Source organism: Styela clava, chromosome 2 (genome assembly GCF_964204865.1).
Source record: "Styela clava chromosome 2, kaStyClav1.hap1.2, whole genome shotgun sequence".
NCBI lineage: Eukaryota > Metazoa > Chordata > Ascidiacea > Stolidobranchia > Styelidae > Styela > Styela clava.
The window spans coordinates 10,392,950-10,411,804 of NC_135251.1; the positions used below are offsets into that span (position 1 = coordinate 10,392,950).

At 35.1% G+C, this 18,855-nt stretch overlaps 1 protein-coding gene across 1 annotated transcript in view; it reads right to left on the reverse strand.

The window, feature by feature from the left end:
- Positions 1 to 1,347: 1,347 nt before the first annotated feature.
- Positions 1,348 to 18,855, reverse strand: part of LOC120336322 (EF-hand calcium-binding domain-containing protein 6-like) — a 36,572-nt gene continuing 19,064 nt past the window's right edge. Inside the window, exons 19-32 of the mRNA XM_039403984.2 lie at positions 18,616 to 18,748; positions 17,986 to 18,153; positions 17,278 to 17,411; positions 15,587 to 15,740; positions 14,668 to 14,803; positions 13,990 to 14,220; positions 12,905 to 13,114; positions 11,989 to 12,216; positions 5,340 to 5,471; positions 4,833 to 4,904; positions 3,742 to 3,913; positions 3,069 to 3,256; positions 2,359 to 2,508; positions 1,348 to 1,580 (exon numbers count right to left, since the gene is read on the reverse strand). Coding sequence (XP_039259918.2) covers positions 1,458 to 1,580; positions 2,359 to 2,508; positions 3,069 to 3,256; positions 3,742 to 3,913; positions 4,833 to 4,904; positions 5,340 to 5,471; positions 11,989 to 12,216; positions 12,905 to 13,114; positions 13,990 to 14,220; positions 14,668 to 14,803; positions 15,587 to 15,740; positions 17,278 to 17,411; positions 17,986 to 18,153; positions 18,616 to 18,748 — 2,231 coding nt within the window. The 3' untranslated portion in view covers positions 1,348 to 1,457. The remainder of the gene's footprint in view (positions 1,581 to 2,358; positions 2,509 to 3,068; positions 3,257 to 3,741; positions 3,914 to 4,832; positions 4,905 to 5,339; positions 5,472 to 11,988; positions 12,217 to 12,904; positions 13,115 to 13,989; positions 14,221 to 14,667; positions 14,804 to 15,586; positions 15,741 to 17,277; positions 17,412 to 17,985; positions 18,154 to 18,615; positions 18,749 to 18,855) is intronic.

Genomic DNA, 18,855 nt, shown 5'->3' on the forward strand with positions numbered 1-18,855 from the left:
ACCCAGCTGTTCACATTCAGCCTTCTGGGTGAAAAGTATAGAAATCTTCATGATTCTTCTACTCCGTCGCTAACTATTTCTTATTGCGATTAGATTGGTTAGGTAAGTTGGTCACGCATTTCCGTACTCCGGCAGCGTATTTACCCGGTTACGGTTAGGCCATTATTTTAATCCGATTTTCCTCATTTTGGTTCTATTACGAGTTCGGGGACTGTCTGTGTTAACCAAGTGAATATAGGTTTCAGTCGCTTTACACAACTTGATGTAAAGTCGGCGAACAAAATTAGTTACCTTCATATTGATACACACACTTCTGGAGCGACCTCATTTCCTTCATGTTCTTCTATACTTTGTTTAACTAACATAAGCAAAGATATCTACAAGTGTTGATGTATCACAAAATATCTATGTCTACTCTTTTGTACTGGTGAGCTTGACTGGGTGATAAGCTTCGTGTTCTACACGTAAACCTCGCCTCAGTTGACCAACTGGTCACGTCTGTATTCATTTTCGCGCTATTGACAAAAAATACGAGCAGATTTTCTCACACAAATACAAAGCATACCTGAACCACTTTCTGTAGATCAACAAAGAAAACTATATCACTATATTCGAGGCAAAGTCAGTAGATACTCTTGGTGCAATCTTTATTGTACAATACTGTGGCGTGGTGGCATAAATTAAAACATTAAAGACTAGCTGAATTAATTCATAAATTAATTATTTTCGGTCATTAAACATTTGGCATGCACTAAATTTGATTGGTATCATATAAAATATGTTATTTTGTTCAACATGCGGAATTAAAAGTTTATAAATATCTTTAAACGCCATGGAATGTGTGAATAAATGTGGGAAATTTATATACTACGACCCAAAACGAAATGCATTTTCCTCCACGACCATAATCTCAACCTGAATATGCATAAAATTATTTAGTATTTATGTCCCACTACGATGAGAATACCAGCGAAACATGCCGATTATAAATTACTAAGTGTGCCATGAATCGACAATTTAACAGTATAACGGGGAAGAGAATAAAATAATACTCGAAGGCTGTTACCGATTATGAATCTGTAAGTGTGCTGAGTGCAAATAAAAACTTTAAAATTGATTAGGTTGAAGCATGTATTGTGAAATAGTTTATATAGAAATATCGAGGGGGTGTCACCCCTCATAGGTTATCACTAGCGAGGCCCAATATGGTCGCTCAGCCTACCTGGATACATTGTTGATTGGTTTGAATGAGAATTTATCTAATATGGACTAATTAGCAATAAACATCACTTACGTTTCAATATTAACGAAAATATTTCCCAACAGTAATTAAAAATATAAAAATTGTTTTCGAATCACAGTTTATTAAAATGAAGACTAAAAAGCTAATTAGGATAAACAGTAATTGGTAGTGTGCAGTTGCACATTTCGATCACTCTACGTAATCTGTAGTGACGTCATTGTAAGAACGCACGTATAAATTCATTGTAGCATATCCTCCCTCGCATAGCGTGATCGTAAAAAGATACCAAATGATAGAAATCGTCTTCTGAAAGGTTGATGGAGAATTGACGAAGAATCTGAAAGTTCGGAAATTGGATTGTTTAAAAAAATGTGATGCAGTCCAGTTTATGAAAAGTTCTACTGCTTGAGTGCTTGGTATATGGTAAAATTACCAAAAATTGTTTTGCCTGGTTCTGATTTACAAAACTTATTAGATAGCTATGTATAAATGTAAAATAGAACCCAATTTATTCCACAAATGGAAATGGCAAAATCAGAAAATATTACACAATTACAAATATGATGACAAATTTAACAGTTTCTATGTGTCGGTTGCTTTGTATTTGCTGCCTCATGATTGCTAATGAGGATTCGTCGTTAAGCTTAGTTGCTAATGGATTTGGTTGTCAGATTCTTCTTATTCGAACTCAAATTTCATTTTATTTTAAAATGAATAAATATGGTAAACTTAGGTCAAACGTCTCCCAAATAAGAATAACCAGATGGGTATCGCATTCAATATATATAGTCCAAGCCCGGTGTTCCAGAAGTGTGTGTTCCAATAAGGAGGTACCGGTAACTAATTTTGTTCGCCTACTTAACAACAAGTTGTGAAAAGGGACGGAAGCACATAAGCAGAGTGGCTATTCACTTGACTAACAAAGACAGACTCGTAATAGAACTGAAATAAGGAAATCGGAATGAAATTATGGCCTTAACCTGGTACACACACTGCGGGAGTATCCCAAGCCAATCTTGCTATATAATATAATATAACGGTAAATAACCCAACAGAGCAGAATTCAAAATTGAATTCCAAAATATTTGAAGCACTCAGTACTAGGCATTTCTCACCTGTCTAAATTGTGACGGCGTGACGTATCCATCCCCCTTCACATCGATATTTCTGAATGATCTTCGCAATTCCTTCCAAGATTGTAAAACTCTTTCACGTAATCTGATCATTGCTTCAATAAAACTATCGCTCTCATGTCCTGTGTCGATCTAAACAACATTGATGAGATATATTAATTGAGAATAGTTGCATTTATTTGAATATCTTTTCTGGAGGCATATAAGTTCTCAGAGGCTTAAGAAATAACGTTTTATTTGTAATAGTCAAATTTTGTTTCCACACTTAAAATGAAGTCGCGAGCCAGTCACACACCACACTCAACAAGCCTACTGGGGGGGTAGCCAAAAATTTTAAAGAGGGATGGGGTTTGAAATTTATAATTGCCAAATCAGACCGTAACAGTGGCGGGTCCGTGAATCGTGGATTTCCAAAGGTCGTAAGGGTCTAAAAAGTGTTTCAAGCTACGAAATTTTTTTATGTAAGATTCAGAAAAATGATATTTTTTTCACATTTAAAAAAGGGGGTTCCCCTGTATAGAGAAGTAATACCAGCAACGACTAACCCTATTCGGAGTGATATCGGAAGTAGGGATATCAAAATATCATCTGTATTGTTTTTTCAAAAATATAACCGGCGTCAAAATGAAGAACATTTTTTTCCTTAATCTCTTAAAAATTAATTATCACAAATACAATAACATATATCATACCGGGATCTTTGACGCATGCAGCTTTCTTCTCTTAAGAAGTCCTTCATCCTGTGGTTTCAACGTCAGAATATAATGTCTTAAAAAGTCTCTGTAACTGAACAAACCGGAATTCGATCCTTGATCAAAACGTGTCATCAAATCACGGGCTTCTTCGAGAGATAGATATAACCCGAATCGATCCAGAACACCTGGATAAAATGTCGAAAATTTTGAAATCTACTAAACATTGTGTAAATATTTATTGCATTTATATTAAGCGTGATAGACTGTCATGTAGTACAGCTTCCGTGAAATGCAAACCCGCTGATTTTGGTAGCCCAATAGCTATTTTATGTCTATCGAAATTTCTAACTCAGTTTCACCTATAAACGACTGTTGTAATTACAGTGTTGGTGTGAATACATATATAGATGCGTACAATAATCCTACATCTAAAGGTAATTGTATTAACATTATATCCATAAAACTCTTTTTTCAAACAAGTCAGCAGAGAAATGCAGGGAAGAAGTACTTGACACAAGACTGGAAAAACGTTTCATATGTCCGAGAACATTTAGAGAAAGTGGATTTTAAGTACATATAATATGTTGATAAAAAAGTAAGCAACTTTACTCTTGCTACAGACTTGATAACGGGCAAAACAAGTGACTAAAATAACTTAGAATGACCTTACCGACAAATTCGTCCGCAGGGATTGACCCTATGAAACCAGGATCCAACTTTTTGCATTCTTTCTGTATATCTTGCCAATGTTTGTAAACCAGAGATTTTATTCTTCCTTCTGCTGTGTCTGCAATGCTGGGTGAAACGGAACCTCTGTGAAGAGTTATTGAATCTGATGTTCCCTAAGAAATAACAAAGAAGTTTTCACAGCTGTAATTGAAGCATCATTGATCAGGGTATCAGCTGACAGAGTTACTGAAAATTATCTTTCCGCAAAAGGAATTTCTGGTGTTAAAATGATCCTATACCTAGGTCACAACAATGAACGCTCTTGGCGGGTTGGTACTCTAGCGAGGTCACCTAGGTCCGGGTCGAGTCGACCGTTGATTGATCGAATAACGCGTTTCGATATTTGGAGCGTTTTCTAGATTGCATCGACCCGTGTCGCGAGAGATCCCCCAATTGAGTCTCAATCTAGAAAACGCCCCAAATATCGAAACGCGTCAATGCGTCACTCGACCAATCAATGCGACCCGGACTAGATGTCGCTATTTTACCTTATAGCACGATTGCAAAACCACAGAGTTTATTATAAATTTAACTTTCGTAACTTGCTTGAATTATCTGCTATTTTTTACACCTATCGCAACCAAAAGTGTATCACCAAGTCCAATTTTCTATCAGCCTAGTCAAGCTTAAATCAGCTGTTTGCTCAACAATTTTTACTCTGCCGAATGGTGATTAACTTTGGTAACACACGATTGGGAGCGGTGGGCGGTGAATAAAGCATTGTACCCACAAATCGTTCATGCCCTAGATCAAGGATGTAGCAATCTGTCAAACAAAGTTAAGAGACCTATCCTTAATCAGAACGTTACCTGTCCATGCATCTGAAGCAAACAGTAGGTTAATTAATTCCATACCCGACATGGACTGGTTACCGCACGAGAGGCCGTGGTTTGCCATGTATGAATAAGCCGTCGTATCGGCTCATACAAGCTCCCAGTGTCCCAGAGTAATTGTAAAACTAATAAAAGTAAACTTGATCGGATGACGATGTTTGACTGTGAAGACCATTTTCTAATATATTTCCCAACTCACCAATCTACTTGAAGGTCGCTCAATAGCGAGAGCTTTTGCAGATGAAGGTCGTGAGGAAGGTTTTAACGATACCTGAGAAATATATATGCAACGATAATATAACACAATGATTTAAGTCTTGAATGCACATAAAGTAGGTTGATTTTTATTATTAAGTTTTGCAGGTTAAATTCAACATGATATAAAAATAAGACAATTTGGAAAAATTCGCCCAAGGTAAGGTCAGGTGCACTCACTTGGAAATGAAGGCGAATTATTCCGGAGCAAAGTAACATGCGAACGTATACTTTTTGTTTCAATGCGAATGTATACTTGTCACTACAATAATAAATTTTTACATCAAATTGAATAAAAGTTGGATAAGATTTAACAGCAAGTTGAAAAAATGAAGCCATACGTTTACAGCCGATTAATAAACCCCAAAAAATTATTTGTGATCTGTATCGATTAGATTCAAAATCAATTTTGACTGGAGCCTTTGTCAAATAATCGTCAAACTCTTCTTACCTCATTGTCTACGTCTGCTTTGGATTTTTCTGTCGAAGACTGAAGAGCAGGAGTTGAATAGTTTTTGAGAAATTCACGATATTCCATGTTGTTGAACTCGTTCACGGCTTGCTTCGCCCATAATCTGTCAAACTGTATTAAAAGAAGGAATATTAAGTACATGTGCAATGTCTCAGTATATTTTAATAATAGTATATCGTAGTGTAGTATTATGATAGGAATGATTTAAATCAGGGTTCCCCAAACTAGGAGTCGCGACACCGGAGAGGGGCGCTTAACGAATTTCAGGGGCTGCAAAGATAACACCAATTTCACACAGAGTACTATATCTATTGTACTTTTTTAAACTTTTGATTCGAAACACAATTAGTGCAAAACATAAATTCACGATTTCGAAAGTACACACAGTATCAGAGAAGCGCGCGCTTGCATATAACAATGCCGACTTAACAGGGGTCGCGGAAAATTTTAATATATTAAAAGGAGTCGCGATCCTCAAAGTTTGGGAAGCCCTGATAAATAAATAAATTTCTCAAAAAATCGTCTGTTAGTTTATTTCAGTTAGCTTCTTAAAAATAGATAATGGACTGGGGCGTTTTAATGCAGTAAAATAGAAATACCATATGTTTATTCATTTTCTAACAATTATTCAAACAGGAAAATAAACACATTCAAAGATTGAATGGCACGGAAAAATTGAGCTGAATTATTAGGAAAGGGAGTAGGCTGATGAATGGCAAGATTTTCGACATAAAAAGGTTGCTGACAATAACTGTCCAAAATAAAACTTTGATTGAGAAAAAGAAATAATCAAGAGAAAAAAGTACAAAACATCAAAAATGACAAACAAGGAGACTCCAGGTCGGCGGGCAAATTACGACCAACGGACCGAATCCGACACATCGAGCTGTTTCATCAGGCTCACTTGTGTCTACTGAAATGACGATTATAATTTTAATGAATACACATTTCTGTTGAAATTATCGACGAAAAAACGTCAGAATGACCCCGATTGGTACATTGTGCTTCTTACTATTATTATATAAACGTTAGGCTTAGCTGTTATAAACAAACTGTGTTTACTCATGGTTTTGCATATTGAGTTTTAGCATCCGGCCCAGTAACCAAGTCTATTATCTGTAACTAGCCCATACAGGAAAGTGATTGGCCACACGTGGACTAAACAATCATCAAACATTTATAACAATTCCCTCATCCAAAAGTTACATATAGAAGTTAAAACGCACATGTAACTGATCATTCACCAATTTTCGTGTAATAAGTTTCCCACTCGGACACATCCTTGCTGGGTTATGACGTGTTATACTTTCAGCAAAACCGTAATCCATGTTTATTCGTTTTATAGTTTTCAGAAAATACTGACACAGTAAATATTTAGTATATATTTATATGACCTTTTCAAAAAAAAAAGCGGGAAATTATTTTGCAACATAATAATTTATGTATATGATTCTGTAGCTTGTAACGCATTTTAGACCCTTAAGAGTCAAGAGTCTTAAGAACCCACGTTTCTCTGCCTCTAGCCAGACCTACTAGTTGATATGGCCTAACTTGGTAATTAGAAATGTCCAAGTTAGAAATTTCCGGCTACATCCCGGCAGTAGGCTTTGATGTTGAGAATTATGCGTAGATGGCTCGCGAATTCGCCCTCCATGACTCAGACTTATCTAAATGAAACGTTCTTTTTAACCCCATCTTCAGCCTCCGATAACTGATAATATATTTTATAATGTCATAAACGGGAATTTAAACAAGCTCATTCGAATACCAAGTAAGCGGATATAGGAAATCAGCAAGTACACAGACCAGAAACAAACTGAACTACACGTATTAAATTACGACTAATAACCTGTTATGTGCAAACTCATATGCTATTTTTCCCGACGCGTAACTTGGTTCTCGCTCAAAACATTTTTATCTGGCTAGCAAAAATGTAATTACAAATTGTGAGACAAGAAATACCGAAGTAAATAGGCGTTCCAGAAGTGCGTGTACCAAGAGGGAGATTACTACTTTTGTTCGCCTACTTTACATCAAGTTTTGTAAAGGGGATGAAACCAATGATCAGGGGTATATCCACCTGGCTAAAAAAGACAGTCCCGAAATCGTAATAGAACTAAAATAAGGAAAATTGGAATAAAATTATGGCCTAACCCTAACCTGATACACATACTACGGGATTACCAGTAAATATCCATCAATCATCTCGCACATTTCATAAACCTATACGATTCTGATGCTAGTTTTATAACCTGCTCAATGTCTGACTTTTACCTTGAAAACAAATAATCAATTGCTTCTACTTCTGATTCCCTGTGCACTTCCTTATATAACACTCGGGTAAAAACTTTTTTTCTATTTGAAGTGTATTCTACATTATTTGATTCGCTCAAATAAAAATTAGATTTACGATATTTTAATCTGACATAAATCTTCCATATTGTTTAACACTTCGAACAAAACATTAATTTTTACTTGTATTTCACAGTAATTTTAAAACTTCCAATTTGAAATAAATAAGAATAGCATAATCTCTTTCCACGAATTAGCAAGTGTATTTGTATGATATGTTAATCTGGCATAAATCTTCCATATTGTTTAACACTTTAAACAAGAACATTCATTTCACTTATATTTCACAGTAATTGTGCAGATTCACCTTTAAATTAATCTCGTTAATGGGTCTACATGTTGGAGTGGTTCAGAGGGTTACCACGGGTTCCCGATATAAGCGAGCCCATTCCGGTTTTTTGTTTTAGAATCTAGAACTGACATGTGCAAACTGCGGCCCGCGGGCCAAATCCGGCCCGTTGGGTAATTCAATTTGGCCCGACTGATGCTGCCACAATCAAACTAAAACCAAATTTAATGTTTTAACTAATAAATAGCTCATAAAATTTGTTGAGATTGCGATTAAATTTAGTTTTGGCACGAGGCTTATTGTTTTTAACCTTTGCCTTTGTAATGCTGCATATAAAAATCTTTTCATGAAATGTAAGTTTTTACATCACACTTTCATGGACCGAGAATCTGTTTCTAAAATTCTGAATCTCACCAGTGGATCCATTTTAAAGATTACCACAATTAACAGTTTATTTTCTGATTATTTTTAACAGTGTTGAAGTAATCCCGACAAAGTTATAAATAATTGTTCCATCAAACAAAGCGACAGGCGCACAGTCACAACAGACATCTTGAGTTGTTTGTATAGCGAAGTACAATCTTATTTTATACAATAGTATAAGTTAACACAATTTTGAAATTCATTTTTATTGTATGACTGATCAAATATTATAATGTATATAAAATGGTCAATACCTATTGTGGCATGTAAATAATTTATCTTTTATTAGTTTTAAAAATATTATATAATTAATGTATGTTAGGAAAAGATGGTAATTTTAATTCGTGCAAAACATAATACAAATTACTTTACGTTGAATGAGTGCTTGGGTGTGAACGTTAGCTATATCTAAATCAGTTTTCTGAATGACACTATATACGTCAGATTTTAGCTAGTTTACAGCACGGCATAGAGTCGAGGGCATTGCTGTTATTGCTTTAGCACTAATTTTCTGGTCTTTTTTTATTTATTCTGCTTCTATTAAGGTAGGGCAATACTAACTTATTCTATGCAAAAATAATGAAGGAAAACAGTTGGAATATTTATAGAGCCAGGCAATAACATAACAGTACTATTATGAAAGATAACAGGATACCGAACGTCATTACCACAACAAACAAACTTAACTAGTAAAGTATGTAATACGTCGAAACTAGGATAATCAAGGATACCTTGCGTGTGTAATAAATACACTGCAACGAAAAACTAACAATGCAAGTACTAGGTAGTAAGTCTATATGTTTAATTTTTTTTTTCACGAAACGTCATTTTCAATTCAATGAGCTACTAATAATAAGAAACAACACCTCCCTCCCACAGCCGGTAAGCCCATATGGGCTTTTCAGCGCTATTAAGGCTAGCTCATGGTAACCTACTGTTACTATCGCTCTTAGCTGTTTATTGACGTAATGCCCTGGTATGAGAGAAGCGATAAAACCTTCCAGCCGTGACGCAAAGTGCGAATCGTATATATAGCGTGGATTTAAAAATTGCCTGTCAGACGTCTGAAAATGTCGACTCAGCTCAGACAGGAAATACTCCTTTATAACGACTTATTATTGTTTTAGCATGTATTTTCAGTCATACTAACCATCCCTGACCATCCCTGGCGCTGTGTTGTTTTGATAAATATGATTTCGACTGCTCCTTAGTTGGCAGAGGTATGGAGATTTTTTGTATGTAAAAAAAACGTAAAATTAATGGTAATTTTACCGCGTAAATGTGCGTATGGGATTGTTTACGTCGTTCTACGCGCATTTCCGTCGAAAAAATTTAATTTTTTTGCATTGGGGGTGGTCTGTGCAGTAATAATAAGAGCTGTGACGTCATCAATATCGGTAATTTGACCTTGAACTTGACAATACTGTAAATACAATTGTGAATTTCAGAGTAATAACCATTTATGCTATAATAGTCGTTTTGGTATTGTTATGTTAGGAAAAACTTGACGAAAACGTTGAAGAAAAAATTAATTAATTAGGAATTAATTATTAACCCTCTACTGTACACAAAATATTTCAAAGTTCAATTTTTTTTTTAAAATTTTTGAAATTTTTTTGCAAAAAATTTTTTTCGATGAGTGTGTTTTAAAGATATATTGCTGAATAGAACTCTAGCAGACGCTTTCAAAAAGCTAGATTTAGGGCTTAATGGTTGACAAAAAAAATAGGTTTAAAAAGACCCCTAAAATGGTCAGGGATTTGAGCTGTCCGAAGGTTAATAAAAAATACTTTAGGAAAAGACATTTGCAATTTTATAAACTAAAAATAAGCGTGACATCTTAAAACTTTCCTAAACCTCAAATCTTTATAAAGTCAAATTATCTGACAATCACTACTTGAAACAGTTTCAAGTTTGCCTGGTAGGCGGGGATGAGTGCTTTGGCAATGGCACAAGTTTCTCTCCCAGCATTGTCTTATCCCACTCGACCCTACTTGACTTAAACTTACAGTCTGAGAGCTTTGTAAACTATTTCATGATCGTTTACTATTAAAAACGATTAGTTAAATTCAATTCAACTTACTAGAAAGGAAATTTCAGTAATAACGTGTTCCTGAAAATCAAATTTGTACAATACCAAAGTTTAAATATTTTTCATTCCTATGACATCACAAAGAACAGAAATTTTTCGGAAGTCAGTAATTTAACTTTATTTTTCTGATTTTTAAGCCATTACGTTTCAATCTATATTAATAACCCCTAAACGGGCCTAAAGCCTCAATGAGGCGAGCAAGGTTACATTGGTTCCTCTTCGAACAGTTCTGATAAATGATGCAGATCTCTGGATTTGAGTCAGAGTGGCGATGTACAATCCAGACCAAATTAGAAGTTGTATAAAATGATTCAAAGTATTTGTAAACTTACTAATCAGATCAATCTAAAAAATATCGTTAAATCCGTTGTGGATTGACTTTTCATATGTTTTATGTTTGTACTAATTGTTGTTTCCTATACCATCAATTTATAGAACCTCGTGTTGCATTAGTTGATTTTGTACATTTATTTGAGTTTGCTTGCTATGCAGTGTTATTGTTTGTATTTCATTAAACTGACGTTTCTATTTTGATCAAGTTGGGTTCTTGTGTAGTTCGTTAGTCAGTGTCAGGACACAACAATCCATTCACATTTTCAAAAGTAAAATTTTATACCACTGGTCTCATTAACCAATGTAAAGTGCCCTCATCAGACACACCTCATTAGGCGGAGATAGTCATCAACGCTACCTGGATCATTGAAGCTCAAGTAGACACGTTCGAGTTTGATTAACGGGAGAGACGATTTTCTTAAAACTTAAATGATGATTGAACAACCATTGTTAGGTCACAATTATCACAAATAAAATTAAAAAAAAATGATAGCTGCAGGAGGACTGAATAGGATAGAATAGTTTTGCTACATAGCATCCTTGCAGTATACGCTTACGGATCCACTAGCCGAAATGATAGGGGGTTGGTCTCGTGCACCCCAACTCAGAAAAAATTCAATATTGGGAATATACCTGGGGTAAGTTTTACAGAACCCAAAATATTCAGTATAATTTCTTGAGATGCTCTGAGAGAAGGTTCAATGTACATAAAATAAATTAGTATTCACTTAAAAAAACCTCCTTCGTAGTGGGCTATTGTTGGCCTGTCATATTATGTAAGAAAAATAGGTGATCTTGTGAGAGATATGTGGTCCAGATGGGTATTTGAATATACATCCTCGCATATTAGCCGAGTTTAAAACTAAAAAACAAATGGCTATTAAAAAGGGTCAGTCAGTTAAAACCAGTCGCGTTACGATCTGCAGGGTCGGCTTATATGCGATGATATACGTTATATTATCCACAAAAGGGATGCTAACTGGTTTTGTTTTAAGGCCGATACACAAGATGTCTGCTGCATATTATGGATGGTGTTCAATGTAAATACTTTGATTAGTTTTGTTTACGGTGGCCCCATTCACCATTTGAATGGGCTTCTTCCTAAGGGGCATTCAAACTATCAATAAAAATAAAAATACCTGTTCCTCCGTCAATCTCATAAAATGCTGATTCATCAAATCTCTGAAATCTTCTTTGGAAACAACGTTGATTTTTGCATAGTCAGCATCAGCAAAGAAACGAGAGAAAACCCAATATCTTGCTCTCACTACTTCACGTAGTCTCTCTTCTATTTCATTTGATGGTAACTCTCGAGGTGACAAAGCCGGCGCTGCGGTTTCAAGATGGCCGACCCATTCTTGATTTTTCTGAAAGTAATTTTGAAATTATTTTCTGAAACGGTCAATTACATTTTAGTTATATTGTTATAATAATTAATTGTGATAACATTTTAACCGGTCTCGGTTTGAGTAACTTGGGAGATATTGCGTCGAAATCATCATTTCCGGTTTGAGTTGAGAGGTATTGCGCTGAAGTCATCATAAATGTGGGCTGCATTGTATTGATGGTGATTGCCAAACTCTGAAATACCCGCGCATACCATGATGTAAGGTTATTCAAATTAGGTCAAATAACATTCAGTCTGACAGAGCGTTTATTTGCAGAGACTAATTAGAACATAGATCTAGATATGGCAATAGTGATTATAATAAGATAAGGGAGTATGTGTGCCAATATGGAGGTAACTAATTTTACCTACTAATACTACTTATTAACAATTGAAACTGCTTCAATATAACTAAATGAAACAGGATTACTTAGAACCTCGCCCTTTTGGGGTGGTATACGCAACCGCCGATAGGTACGTTTTCCTCCACTGCCAAGTTTATGCATCTGAAACGAATAGCTGTCTAATTATGCCCATACCCGGCGTGGCATGACAACCAGACCAGAGGGTTCACCATATTGGTCGATTTTTTTCAATTCTCTTTTCCACGGAATAAATATGGAATTCCCTCCTTTTCTAAACCAATTTATAATATATATCACACGTACCACGTCCTTTATAAGAGTGAAATCTTGCAAAAACACTATCCAGTTGATCATTTTATCCGGATTTGTGGTGGTCGGTTGTGATATCCGACATTTAGCCAACACACTCCGGAACTGTTGATCATTCAATTTGAAAATGAATGAGTCGAGAACTCTTCGGAAATCGCCTACTTTAACTAATCCAGTGTGATTACGATCGAACGCTCTGAAAGCCTGAAGAAAAATGGTAATAATTTTAATTCTAATTTCCAACGCAAGGGAATTCTAACTGTACAACGTGGTGACAATGGTATACAGCAGGATTGTGCAACCTTTAATACAGGAGGGCCAGATACAAATAACCAGTCGGAACGGCGGACCGCACATTTAGTTAGGCATTCTAGTAAATACAGGCAAAACAATCTTGGTTTTCGATCTTGGGACACGCGTTGTTCGCTTCGCACAAGCACAATTAAAAACTCGTTTCGCCCATCATTCAAAATTGTTTTTTTTCCGCGGGCCCCACAGTTTATTGCTGTGGGCCGCATTTGGCCCGCGGGCCGCAGGTTGCACACCCCTGGTATACAGTGTTGATGAACTTAACTTTCACAGATTTGTTTTAAGCGTCAGTGGTCCCATTTTGAAACGATTATAGATGCGAATGCCAATGACCCAATGGTTATCAAGTTCGACTAAAAATGATGACGTCACAAGTGGAAGATTTCAGATTCAAACATATAAACTCTCTTTCGACTCTTAGGTAAAGGTTCGGGACGTTGCTTTCTTTGAGCAAACTTACAAAAAAAAAGTGAAAAATACCCGATCCCCCTCTTCTATAGTCTTCCAATCAGTGGGTGCCATAGCAAAAGAGAGGGAGAGATTTATTATTTCGTCAACCACACAAAACAACCGTTGCAACAATAATAAAAATATATAACAATATACGATATATAAGTTTTTCGGTATAGACTGGGGGAGCGATACGACCATGCGGTCATCAGAGTTTAAAAGATTGTGAAAATATCATCAATGCGAGTGCTATTTACACTGAATATTCGCTAAATAGACTTATACTCTTACCATCGCTCTATAAAATCACTCCGACTTACCGAACTCATCGAATCATAGCTTGTCGTCAACTTTTCTTTCAATTTTTCCATCGCTTTCTCTACGCTCATATGATCAAATGACTGATGCCAGGTTAATTGTTCCTTCCCCATATTATTTCTACGCTTTCCATATTTCGATGCTCGACCGTCATCAATTGCTTTCAAGAAATCGAAATACGACAATCGGGCTTTCGTTGTTGGTAGTCCAAGTCTTCTCAGAAGCGATACAAACTAGATTAAAAAATAATATTTTTAAATAATATAAAAAAAAATATGTTTATATTTTATGTAAATACGTAAAAAATGAATTAAAGAGCCTACAAACTGTCTAGTAGTCAGATATCATCAAATTAAACTTATTCCATTTATTGGAGATACATAATAAAACGTCGCGATGTTTATAATATCTCTGACATAGTTGAAGTTCCAATAGCTATCAGGCAATATTACTATGCCTTAATGCGCTTTATATTCATAGATATCAGCTTATTATTCATGTAAAAATGCCTTTACTTTAATTTTCTCGAGTAAATGCCAGCAATACCTAGATGAGAAAATTAAGTTGGACCTGTACATCATTGAATAGTTATCTAGAGCCTCATTCGTTGGGATGGGATGATACGTTTCCACAAATCAGAGAAAAATATTAAATATATTTAAAAATATTGTTTAACTAACCTGCTCTTCGTCGAGAAAATAATTGAGTTGGAAGAGAACTCTCTGCAGATCAGCCAGTGTTATGTATCCATCCTTGTTCTTATCCATTTGTCTGAATGCTTTATCGAAACTAGAGTAATATTCACGGAACCGGTCTCTGCAAAACAAATTCAGGTAATTAGTATTCTACATTAAAACATGAAGAATATAATAAATATTGATGAAGTAAATCCGAAATGTTGAATTAGGGGTAAAAAACGTGGATTCGGGTTATCGTTTGATCTATTTTATCGCTATTTACATAGGTGATTATTACAGAAGCATGTGTTAATTACCGGTTACAATCTCTCAAATGGGCTCAATTGCTGAATAGTAATAATTCTGGGTATGTCGCTGGTGAAAAAACCAATATTCGAGCCCTGTGCCCATCCCTACATAATATGGTTCAGTATAAATATGATGGTAGCGCGGAACCGGTAAATATCTCATCCCTTCGAAAGCATATCATCTCCCAGCGTTTTAGTAGCTGATTGATTATGGGTCTTACAGAGTAAAGGTGAGAAAACATCCCATGAAAAACGATTGGGAGCGAGAGCGTACCGAGGGATCATTCAGATGACGATAAGGGCACATAGTCATCCTCACATGTAACAACTATTAGTCTTGGGTCGCCGGTGTTGCATATTAGAAATCTCTGGTGAACGGTTCATGCTCATAAAAAGGAAGGAAATGGCAAGGCTATTGTGAAGCAGAAAGAGCACGGTCTTTTGAAAAGATTCGTTTCATACCTTAAAAATATTGATTGTCTAAATCCACCACACCGTGAAATGTCATTTTCAACTATTTTTTGTTTTTATTTCTGTTCATAGTGAGTGCATTTTCATTTTGGGGAAAAATAAACTACTGACTGACACACCACGGTTTGAAAAGCACATCTTACTTTAATTCCTTTTCTACAGTCTCAGCAGAAAGTTTTCGTGAATACTGGATTTGATTGAGAGCGATCTCTTCGTGTTTAGCCTGTTGGTGTTCATGGTGAGCAAGTACATTGTGATAATTTTCTTCAACCATTTTGTAACTCGTTCCCTGCAAACCTGAATAACCAATGAAATATAGTTTATGAAGTAAAAGTGTCCGAACCAAGGAAAACGCACTTTTTGGGCAAAAAATAGATAAATTGATCAATATAGACCAAATATAACGAAAACAAAAAACTTCCTTTTCAATATAATGCTGATTGCAACAATATATAGCAATATTATTATCCGCAGAATAAATATACAAAATTCTTCAGAAAATATTGAAGCAGAATACCAACGCACGGAGTATATTCTATCCAATTAAAGAGTCCAGCTGCGCACTGACACAAATGTATTTTTGTAACGTTTCGTCCGACCAGAATCAGGCTTCCTCAGACAAGCAGTTTACAACAATGGCAAAAAATTATTTTGATAAAAGAATATAAATCTCAAATCAAGTATAACGTAACAATGCATAAACGTCTAATTTGTATTTAGCCGTAGAAGTAACCACAACCACAAATATCAGTATGGCTCATTTCAGATGTGATTCAAAAAATTATTGCATTTACGAAAATGATGGGTAACTAAATGTAATTAAAATTAAGATTATGGACACTTAGAGAAAAATGAGGAAGTCAAGCCAACATGCAAACGTAAATTAATGCTTAGTTTGGTGAGGACCAATTTTGAATTAAAATAAGATAAAAGTTATTACTGAATTTTAATCTTAAATAGCGTTGAAATATAATAATAATAAGAGAATGAATGAACCATCCAGCATATTTCGAGTAGGAAAAACAAACATCACAAGCACATAAATAAGGGTTTTGAATTATAATTAAAATTAAATGGGGACATTTGAAAATAATAGTAAAATAAAACGCCAATCAAGGGGAGAGTAATGATCTAAACTAAAGAAAAAGTGGGAATAATAAATTTAAATCTTATATGACATTAAAATGAGAATTAATATTAAATAATAATTATTAGATGAGTATACAGTCTATTTCACCCGTGAATAAAGTTCTGGGGTTCTAATGTTCCGAATTTGTTGATGTAGTATGCTTCTACTGTTTGGCGATAGCCCTGGTCTCTAAATAGTTTTTTCATTCCGGTTACTGAGAAGTCATTTATTGAATGTCCCAGTTTGTTGAAGTGTTCTCCAACTACTAAATCATACCTCTATTTTGTAATACTTCTAAGATGTTCTGTGATTCGATACTTTAACGACCTTCCCGTTTCGCTGATATACTGCATCCCACATTTCTTACAGTTTATTAGATAAATAACATTTTTCGATTTGCAACTTATTTTTTTGTTAATGTTTATATGAACTCCAATTTATTACATATAAAATTTTATTTCTTCATCTGAGAAAATTTCTTCTGAAAAATTGGTTATTTTAGTCTTTCAGTTCGCATGGCTCCACATAACAAAACATTTTCAGCTACTCATTGCGAATCAAATCAAGCATCCAAACACACTTAAAACGTGATGATATTGAAGCCTAAACATCTTACTATGACTCTCTAAGGTTTGATTCTTGAATAATCTAAAACAAAAATGTCTAATAGACAAATAAAGAAATAAAAATTTTGAATATCCTAACCTGAGTTATCTCCAGGAGCAAATACATGTCCAAGCTTTTCTAAGAAATCTTGATGACTGATGAAACCTTTGTTGTCCGGGTCGTATTTCTGCCAGAGTTTGTTAAATTCAGCATGAGACATCGGGAGAATAAACCTGAAATTGTTTGAATTAGATATACCGAGATTTAATTTCACGGAATCCTCCACAAGAAACTTCAAATGGCATATGTTTCGGATAATAAATATTGTAAAACAAATGAGGTGATAAGAAAAAGTCAGTCTCTATTCAACCGAAATTAGTCACACGAGGTCAGATTGCTAATGCGGTTTTGATGAGGTTTTATATTTAGTGGATCATCGATTGGGCAGTCATGATGGTATTAATTTCTTAATTGGATTGACCAAAGTAAACCAATGAAAGGCGCACTAGGGCTTATTTTTGTGGAATGTATTTTATTTTTATTTATCAAAAACAAAATTACAAAGTAGAGAATTGCGAGATTTTCAAATATACAAAATATAAAAACCGATATCCATTTACTTATAAATAATAAAAAAAAATCGAGCTATCGACTAGGTTTTATTTCAAGGAGAAGGTTTATATTAAAATCATTTTTAAAATTTAGGCTAGGTCTTATTTTCAGGCTAAGTCTTATTTCCGGGGAAACACGGTGTTATGTATATTGCATCAGCACATCTTAGCTTATTACTAACTTTCATTTACTTACCTGTACAATATCGACCGTAATTCCTTCTTCCTAATAACCCCGTTGCCATCTGCATCAAAGTTCTGAAACGCTTTTGCAAGATCGGACCATGCTTGTTCGGCCTTGGTACATAAATATTCGTGAACTTGTTCGGCTGCTAATTCAGTCGCCGTTCGAGTTTTGTTCCATCTGGATAATAATTGAAATATTTGGACTAGTTCAGGGGTGGACAATTACTAGATTCTACATTCTAATTACTACATTCTAATCGCCAACAGACAGGCCATTTTTGTTATATTTTCTCAAATAATATAATTTGAAACGGTCGATTGTAATGCTCAACTAGTTTGAATAGGATTCAGTGATGATTATTCAGACATTCTAGATCCAAACCTTTTTCTAAATGAACATAAGCCATAAGCTACCTCCACAAATATTTTTTTGAGAATAGTTTATCCGTGAACCTACGGTTACAATGTAGACAAATGGGTGCTCCCGTAGTGTTCGCACCAAGATGGCGCACAGCCTGAACATAGTATGTGAGGTGAGAGACTACGAATACTACGGGAGCGCCGACAAATGCATATAAACGTCAGATTCATAATTACTGTTATCAGTTTATAGCCAAAATATTTATATTCATTTCTATACCTGTGTTGTGAATTCAGCCATGGATGACCTTCTTCTTTATCTACGACCTCAAACTTATCGAGGAAATCATGATAAGATAGTCTGGATCGTCTGTTCAGTCCTAGCATTCGTAGCAGATCAGCAAATGTTTCATCTAAATTTCAAGATAATGAATAACAACGAATTCCTAGATGTGTAAATAAGCCACATAAAGGGGGCAATAGTCCCGGTCCGACTTAATATAGGTTAGGTAAAACACTG